The sequence below is a fragment of the Sinocyclocheilus grahami genome, unplaced genomic scaffold, assembly GCF_001515645.1.
Source record: "Sinocyclocheilus grahami isolate Dianchi unplaced genomic scaffold, SAMN03320097.WGS_v1.1 scaffold212.1, whole genome shotgun sequence".
Lineage (NCBI taxonomy): Eukaryota > Metazoa > Chordata > Actinopteri > Cypriniformes > Cyprinidae > Sinocyclocheilus > Sinocyclocheilus grahami.
In genome coordinates this window covers 5,029-13,786 of record NW_015505391.1, presented here as the reverse complement: position 1 = coordinate 13,786, position 8,758 = coordinate 5,029, and the positions used below count along the sequence as shown (strand labels likewise).

General features: G+C 35.8%; 1 protein-coding gene across 1 annotated transcript in view; it reads right to left on the bottom strand.

Moving 5' to 3' along the window:
• Nucleotides 1-939: 939 nt before the first annotated feature.
• LOC107596004 (WAP four-disulfide core domain protein 3-like) overlaps nucleotides 940-8,758 on the bottom strand; it is a gene marked incomplete at its 3' end in the record, with an annotated part of 11,134 nt that continues 3,315 nt past the window's right edge. The window contains exons 3-10 of the mRNA XM_016286606.1: nucleotides 8,524-8,670; nucleotides 8,276-8,422; nucleotides 3,407-3,544; nucleotides 1,858-2,004; nucleotides 1,604-1,741; nucleotides 1,350-1,487; nucleotides 1,116-1,253; nucleotides 940-1,004 (exon numbers count right to left, since the gene is read on the bottom strand). Coding sequence (XP_016142092.1) covers nucleotides 940-1,004; nucleotides 1,116-1,253; nucleotides 1,350-1,487; nucleotides 1,604-1,741; nucleotides 1,858-2,004; nucleotides 3,407-3,544; nucleotides 8,276-8,422; nucleotides 8,524-8,670 — 1,058 coding nt within the window. The remainder of the gene's footprint in view (nucleotides 1,005-1,115; nucleotides 1,254-1,349; nucleotides 1,488-1,603; nucleotides 1,742-1,857; nucleotides 2,005-3,406; nucleotides 3,545-8,275; nucleotides 8,423-8,523; nucleotides 8,671-8,758) is intronic.

Below are 8,758 nucleotides of genomic sequence, written 5' to 3'. Positions count from 1 at the left end.
AAAAAAAAAAAAAAAAAAAAAAAAAACACCTTTAAGACCTACACAAATACACTTCATACTGTGTGACCAGGGTAGGTTTTCACAAAAATAGTTTTATAAAACTATAAACTTCACATTTTAGTCTTTAAATCATATTTTAGGAAAAAAAAAAAAAGAATGAGTCAAAAGTATCAAGTACATTAGTCATCAGTACTACATAAAAAAAAAAAAAAAAAATTTGAATCTGGTTTTTTTTTTTTTTTTTTTTTTTTTTAAAAAAAAAGAGGCATATTGACTCGCTAAATACTGAAAGTTTTCAAAACTATTAAACCAGTGTTTACACAAATACTAAATTTCTCACATTAGGGTTACCCTGCCTGCAATCTTAGTTTAATTTCTGGTAGATTTGTACTTCACCCCAACAACATTTATATATATATACACACATATACACACACACACATACAAACTCATACACAGTAGTTTCACTAAGCTATGATTTAATGAATTTAAAAGATCAAGTATAGCATGGACAAAAAAAAGAAACTCAGCGAACAATCGAGGACTTTTTCCCGATGGTTAAACTGGCATGGTTAGCTGCATGCACAGGTGGTTGGGCAACACTTCTGTCTGGCAGCATACTGATCATCATGGGAAGAGTCATCAGCACACATTTGGTTTGAGACATAGATCAGGTATCACTGCATGGATACAGATAGTCAGAATTAGTCGGTTCATTCAGATTCATTCAAACTCAAACGCATCACAAAACACTGAAAGCATGAACAAGTTTTACTTTTAGAGCAAGTTGTATTTCAAAGAGTATTAATCATTCTGAAAAGCCATGTGCTTGAAAATGGTGCTATGGGCCAAATTCAGTTACTTTGCCGTTGAAAATTATAACTCAAAAACGGTGTGTGTTGGGGACCGAAGCATCAATATAAATACCTTTAAATGGAACATCTCAGCACACACTCCTATTCGGAGGCTTCTGCTTGGACACACTCCTGGCTTTTCTGGTTCTGCTGTTATACAAAACGTATGAAAGAAAAATTACCTAATTTGTATAAAAAAAAAAATAAAAAAAAACACGTGCGCGTGCGTTTTGGGGAACAAAGCATCAATATAATAAATACCTATAAATGGAGGTGTACATTCACGTCCACATTTAGTGCTGCAGCATTTTTCATCTTTTGGACAGTCAATGTCATTGACACACAACCCTTTACACAATCCTACTCCAGGGAATCTCTTTGGACACACTCCTGGCTTTACTGTTATACAAACACAACAGAGAAACCAGATCACTGAATGACTCAATCACTGTAATAAGGGAAAAAAAAGCTGACCAATGAATTAGTATAACATACCTTTAGATACAGCCGTACACTGATGTCCACATCCATTGCTGCAGCATTTCTCATCATTCGGACACTCACCATCTTGGGAACACATATCAGCACACACTCCTATTCCAAACTTACTGTTTGGACACACTCCTGGCTTTTCTGTTACACAAACACATGATAGAGAAAGCAGATCACAGAATGCCTCACTGCATTTAAAAAAAAAAAAAAAAAGTTAAGAACTAATTTAATTCACATTAATAGAACACTATAAATACCTTTATATGGAGACACACAATGATGTCCACATCCATTGCTGCAGCATTTCTCATCATTCGGACACTCACCATCTTGGGAACACATATCAGCACACACTCCTATTCCAAACTTACTGTTTGGACACACTCCTGGCTTTTCTGTTACACAAACACATGATAGAGAAAGCAGATCACAGAATGCCTCACTGCATTTAAAAAAAAAAAAAAAAAGTTAAGAACTAATTTAATTCACATTAATAGAACACTATAAATACCTTTATATGGAGACACACAATGATGTCCACATCCATTGCTGCAGCATTTCTCATCATTCAGACAGTCACCATCTTGGAAACACAACTCAACACACAGTCCTATTATAGCATCTTGAGGATTGGTTTTTGGACACACTCCTGGCTTTTCTGTTATACAAAACACATGATAGTACGGTGGCCGAGAGGTGCAGAACAAAATCACAATACTGAAAACAAAATAAAGTTAAACGCAAATGCAAGTATAAAAAAAAAAAAAACTAAATTCAGAAAACACAACAATTCAGACAAACCGGAAGAGGTAGGTATAGTTTGAGACGGCGCCATTGGTTTGGGATTACTCACCGCTGACTGGAAAGAGAGATCTGTCAATCAACGTATACAGGAAGAGCCAGCCGAAGAACAGCAGAGTCATGGTAGTTCGGAGATGGTATTAAAGTAGCTCAGTTTAAATGTATTGTATGAATTGTCCTTACTATGGAATAAAATAAAAAAAAAATACGGACAGAGATAAATATTTATTTATATTTAGTTAAACGTGACTGTAATATATCAGCTCCAGGGGCACAGATGGTTAAGTGCTTGACTTTGGCTTTTTGACACGATCGACCCGGGTTCGATCCCGCCTTTTGCCGAACTTTTTTTTTCCCTCCCTTTTCAAATCTCAATTAGCAATGGATTCTATTTACACTAAGTGAAAATAGCAGTATTTTTAGCAATATGCCATTTACATAGTGCAAATACCCATTTACACCATGTTAAAATAGCAGGATTTCTACTATCAAGTACACTACTTGTTGCAAATAGTGGCAATTATCTGCACTTCAGTATTGTAGTACATTATAAAACAGTATACAATAACATTGTGTAAATTATAATTATTAAATGGATGCCACCTTATTGGTACAATAAAGCCCTCCCTACACCTACCCTAACTGATACTTTATTTTTTCCTTAATTTTTTATGGAAAATAAATGCCTTTACGATGTGATACGAGATTTGAAAAGGGAGTGAAAAGGTGGGATCGAACCCCTGATCGATCGCGTCAAAAAGCCAGGGGCACACGCTTAACCATCTGCACCACTGGAGCTGATGTGTTACAGCCACTTTTAACTAGACAATAGTTAGACACCCCGTATTTTTTTTATTCCATAGTAAGGGCAATTCATACAATACATTTAAACTGAGCTACTTTAATACCATCTCCGAACTTTCTACCACGACTCTGCTGTTCTTCGGCTGGCTCTTCCCTGTATACGTTGATTGACAGATGTCTCGTCCAGTCAGCGGTGAGTAATCCCAAACCAATGGCACCGTCTCAAACTATACCCAACTTTTCCGGTTTGTCTGAATTGTTGTGCTTTCTGAATTGTTATTTTGTTTTGTAGACTTGCATTTGCGTTTGTAATTTGTTATTTTGTTTTCAGAATTGTGATTTGTTCTGCACCTCTCGGCCACCGTACGATAGAGAAAAGTGATCACAGAATGCCTCACTGCATTTAAAAATGTTAAGAACTAATTGAACTCACATTAATATAACAATATAAATACCTTTATATGGAGGCATACACTGATGTCCACATCCATTGCTGCAGCATTTCTCTTCATTCGGACAGTTACCATCTTGGGAACACATCTCAGCACACGCTCCTAATTTAAGGTTACTGCTTGGACACACTCCTGGCTTTTCTGTTACACAAACACATGATAGAGAAAGCAGATCACTGAATGCCTCACTACCATGGCCAGACTTACCATTGGGCTTGAATGGGCTGGGGCCCCGCCTTAACCCGTTTACATTTGTTCAGTTATGTGCCATTCAGAAATTATTAGCCACATTTCAACTGCGCACACGGGTCAGCCGGGGCTAACAAATCCGTGTATCAGTCGATAATTCGTTTTTTTTTAATATTGAAAACGGCTCCTTTGTGTTTTTGTTTTTCCGAAAAACAAAAATTCAGCTTAAATTTTCGTTTTTCGTTCTTGGGTGGAAAAATTAATAAACAGCTTGAATATTCGATTTCTACATGTGGGCGGGAATTAAACGCCCCTTTCTGCTGATTGGTCAGCCAAAGATCAAACCGTGCCTTCGCAGTACAGCAGAATAATAGTCCTACACTGCTGCAGTTATATGGATTCTTAATGCATTTATTGCAACTACATTTAGTCTTTTTTCATCAAACAAACAGGCTAATGAATAGCTCAACACAACTCATACTGGGGCAGAGTCTAGACAGGGCTTTCTTCTGTGTCGATATAAATTCTATTCTTTGCATCAGCTGGGCATGGCAGGGTATGATATGACAGCTGTCTTAGCCTACCCTGCTCACCCAGTAAGTCTGTTTAAGTAATTAATTCGTTTCAAAATAAATAATTTTAAACACCAAGACAAAAAGGAAATAATAATAAATTGGCTTGGGTATATATAGGCCTATGTTCACACAAGAACTGTCATTCTGACTGACAACTGGAGAACAGATATTAAATATAGCCTACTGTTAGAGTTATATAATGTAGTCTTGCGTTTTATTAAAATTGATTTATATGATATTTCAAAAGAATATGCACTTGTGCGGCGTGAGCTATCCGCCATTAAATTGGCAAGTGAGAGCAGGAAATTTGTGTGTTATTAAGTAATAAGCCTTTAGAACAACATTAAGGTGAGTAGTCACTCTAGTTCACACAGTTCCAATAAATTGCGAGGAGTTAAATAAACTCAATAAGCAGACAGACAAGCGCAGAAGTGCAGAGGAAATAAGCAGCAGTCATATTTTAAGCGGTTTAAATTAATATTGAGTACTGATTGATGTTCACTTGGATTTTTTCCTCCATCGAGGGGAAATAACTTAATACACTGTCATTAGTCGTATGGTAAAATTTATATTTTTTATTGTGTAACGTTACGTTCAAAATAACTACCAAATGTCATGCCTTTGAAAAATAAAGAGAACAACAGAATGCGCTGCTTTAGCACGTCTCGGTCTCCTTGAGCATCTTTCCCGAGCATGCCACAAACATCAAACACAGCGAATACTCATCTTTTAAAAGGCTTCATTTAGATTATTTTACATTAAATGCATCATAAATCACTTTGGAATAAATCACATTAGGCCAATGTATCATGATAAAAAAAAAAGCGACTTTACAGTCTGGAAATAATTTAGGCTATAGCAAATTATTTCTCGGACCCCCTCTCACTTTAAGAACCGCTGGTCCACACAGAAGAAAGCCCTGTAAAAAAAAAAAAAAAAACAGAATATCAGATCAAGTCAATCATTTGAAAAGAGCGTGTGTGGTTCAGCTGTACCGCGTCTTCTCGCTCTCAAAATTGCCTCACATCAGCGCATCTCATCTGCACTAATAGCTGCTGCACACTGCCATACAAGACTTTCGGACTTTACAGTCTGGAAATAATTTAGGCTATAGCAAATTATTTCTCGGACCCCCTCTCACTTTAAGAACCGCTGGTCCACACAGAAGAAAGCCCTGTCTAGACTCTGCCCCGGTAGGAGTTGTCGAGCTATTCATTAGCCCGTTTGTTTGATGAGAAAAAGATTAAATGTGGTTGCAATAAAATGGGTTATTAAATCAGTACAACTGCAGCAGTGGAGGACTATTATTCTGCTGCGTGATCCTGCGGAAGAACTGATGATGGCATGGTTTGATCTTCGGCTGATCAATCAGCAGAAAGGGGCGTTTAATGCCCGCCCACATGTAGAAATCCAATATTCAAGCTGTTTATTAATTTTTCCACCCATGAACGAAAAACAAATTTAAGCTGAATTCTGTTTTTTCACGTTTTGGAAAAAAACGAAAATGGAGCCGTTTTCTCATTCTACTTTTAATATTAAATCAAAAAACGAATGATCGAATGATACACGGATTCTAACAGCTTCCAACTACGAACCCATAATCAAACAGCATAAACTGGAATTTATGTTTTTTTTTTCCATAGAAAAAGGACACAAGTATTAAAATCACATCTGCGCTGCGCCGAATCGCCGAATAATTTGTGATCACATGGCTACTTTAAACAGTTCAATTAAGCCTTTAGCCCAAAAGAGGGCACATTTACAAAGATAATGATACATTCTCACATGTTCACGCCTCAATTCGTAACAGCGGATTATTCTATATTAATGTTACACTCTCTCCAGTCCAAAGACTATAGAATACCCTAATATCTTACAGGGACTTTGTCCCGTCTCACTACCTCCACAGAATGTGGAGCAGAAATTATCAACTATATATCAAGTAACCTTGCGTTTTAATAAATAATGTTACATAAAGACAATTAAACGGTCAGTAATAAATGAACAAGTTACTAGCAATGCAATAGCACAAGGATACAAATGAAAAGCTGCATTTTAGCTTTCAGGCAGGCTAGCCTAAAACTAACAGTAGCTTCTACTGTTCAGGAACAAAATACTATGATGTATAAAGTCATAAATATAGATTATATTTATACATTCCATATTAAATATGAAAGTTTAGTCAAGAGCAGAGTGATTTTCTTTTCTTTTGTTCTTTAACAGACAGCAGGTATAAAAGCTGCAATCACTTTCATACCAAATGTTTACAATGTTAATTAATTATTGGTTATTGTTAATGTTAACAAAAGACAAAAATTACACTGCTCTTGACTGAATAATTTTTGTAAATTTAAATTAAGAATTAATCTGTTTAATTTACAGTTTATTCCATTTCTGCAGCATTTCTGTACCTGAATGTTTTCCACCAAAACGGTTTCTTAAATTAAATTCAGGTCCTGAGTTTAATTTATAATACTGGCTAAGCAAATTACAATATACTTAACATTCTGGCATTCAGTTATGCGATTATGTAGCCTAACTTACGTTCTCTGCATGAAGTAACACCTGGCGCAGTCGCAGCCTGTGCTTATTAGAAAGCAAACAAATAGCACTAATAATCATTCATTTTCCGAACATTTGTGTAAAATAATGGCGCATTAGGTCATGAATATTGCCTTAACTCATTGAAATGTATTGGTTGAACGAACCCTGCATTTAATGAGTGAATGCCTACGATATAGGAGTTAGCCTATCACACAAACTAGAGTCCTGTTTTTCCGAATATCTGCACTATCGCAAATGTACAATAAACAAGTTACTGAATAACTTTCAGACACAATTCTGTTTTGCCCCATCAATGCGTCTCCGAGCAACACTGTTTTGTTTCTCAGCATTACACAGCAGTAAATGGTTCAAACAGACTACAAGTACAGTCGTTGGCAAAGTTAAATGAATGAGCATTTTAAACGAAACGGTTGATTTAAGGATTCAACTCGCTCATTAAGACTCACTTGCTGCCACCTACTGGCGGTTGTAGTTTCATATTTTAAAAAGTAGCTCAATTTCATTTTTGCAATTTAATATTTCTACATTAAAATGTTGTATTAACTGAACATAACTTATGCAAAATCCATATATGGATTTAGTTTAGTGATTTCATTTGATTGTTAATAGCCAACATGTTTTTTTTTATTCAGATTGAATTTATTAATTTAAGAATCTGACAAAAGGACACAGATATGACGATACATTTTCACAATACATCTTTGTTTTTTTCTGCTCAGTGTTATTTCAGGGTTTTGATCTCTCAACTGAGAGATCACATCCTGTTTATTGTATTATAGTGACTACTTAAAGGTGCAGTGTACATTTTAGCGGCATCTAGCGGTGAGGTTGCGAATTGCAACCAACGGCTAAGTCCCCCGCTCACCCCTCCCTTTAGAGAAGCTACGGTGGCCGATACAGGACTAAGATGTCGGTAAAGTGTAAAGACAGCAAATATTTCTTTACAAAAGGTAAATTAAAAGAATTATATTTACTTAATTTAATAAACCGAAGTTATTGCGAATGTTAATATACTTGTTCATCATTGTGTCAGTGTTTTATTCGCAACAACAACAAAGTGATGAAACGCCCTCTGCAGAGCAGTTTGTCTGTTTAGGGCTACTGTAGAAACATGGTGGCGATGTCCATGTAAGGGGACCCGCGGTGTACGTAGATATAAACTGCTCAATCTAAGGTAATAAAAACATAACGGTTAATTAAGTAAGGTCTTTATACACCTCTGAAAACATAGTAATGTATATTATATTGCAATTGTCAATATATCGATGTAAATATTACACATTGCACCTTTAGTATTACATCTAAACTTTGACTAGGCTAGACATGTTGCCTATTAAATGTATACAGTATATGAACCTGAAAGCATATTTAAATTTTGGTGTATTTTGTGTTACTCCATAATGTTCTAGTTGAGGGCATTTGTAGTATAGGTATGGGGCCCAAACATAACCTCAAACCCAGGGGCCCTTGGCCCCGTAAGTCCTGCCCTGCTCACTGCATTTAAAAACTAATTTAATTCACATTAATCTAACAATATAAATACCTTTATATTGAGGCATACACTGATGTCCACATCCATTGCTGCAGCATTTCTCATCATCCGGACACTCACCATCTTGGGAACACAACTCAGCACAATCTCCTATCATGTCATCTTCAAGATTGATTTTTGGACACACTCCTGGTTTTTCTGTTATACAAACATGATAGAGAAAGCAGATCACTGAATGCCTCACTGCATTTAATTTTTTTTAAACTAATTTCAATTAATTAATATAACAATATAAATACCTTTATACGGAGGCATACACTGATGTCCACATCCAGTGCTGCAGCATTTATCATCATTCGGACAGTTACCGTCATGGGAACACATCTCCAAACACGCTTTGAACACTGCTCCATCAAGATTGAATATAGGACACACTCCTGGCTTTGCTGATATACAAAAAACATAAGACCATGATCACTGAATTAAAAAAAAAAATATATATATATATAAAAAAAATAAAAATATAAAATAATA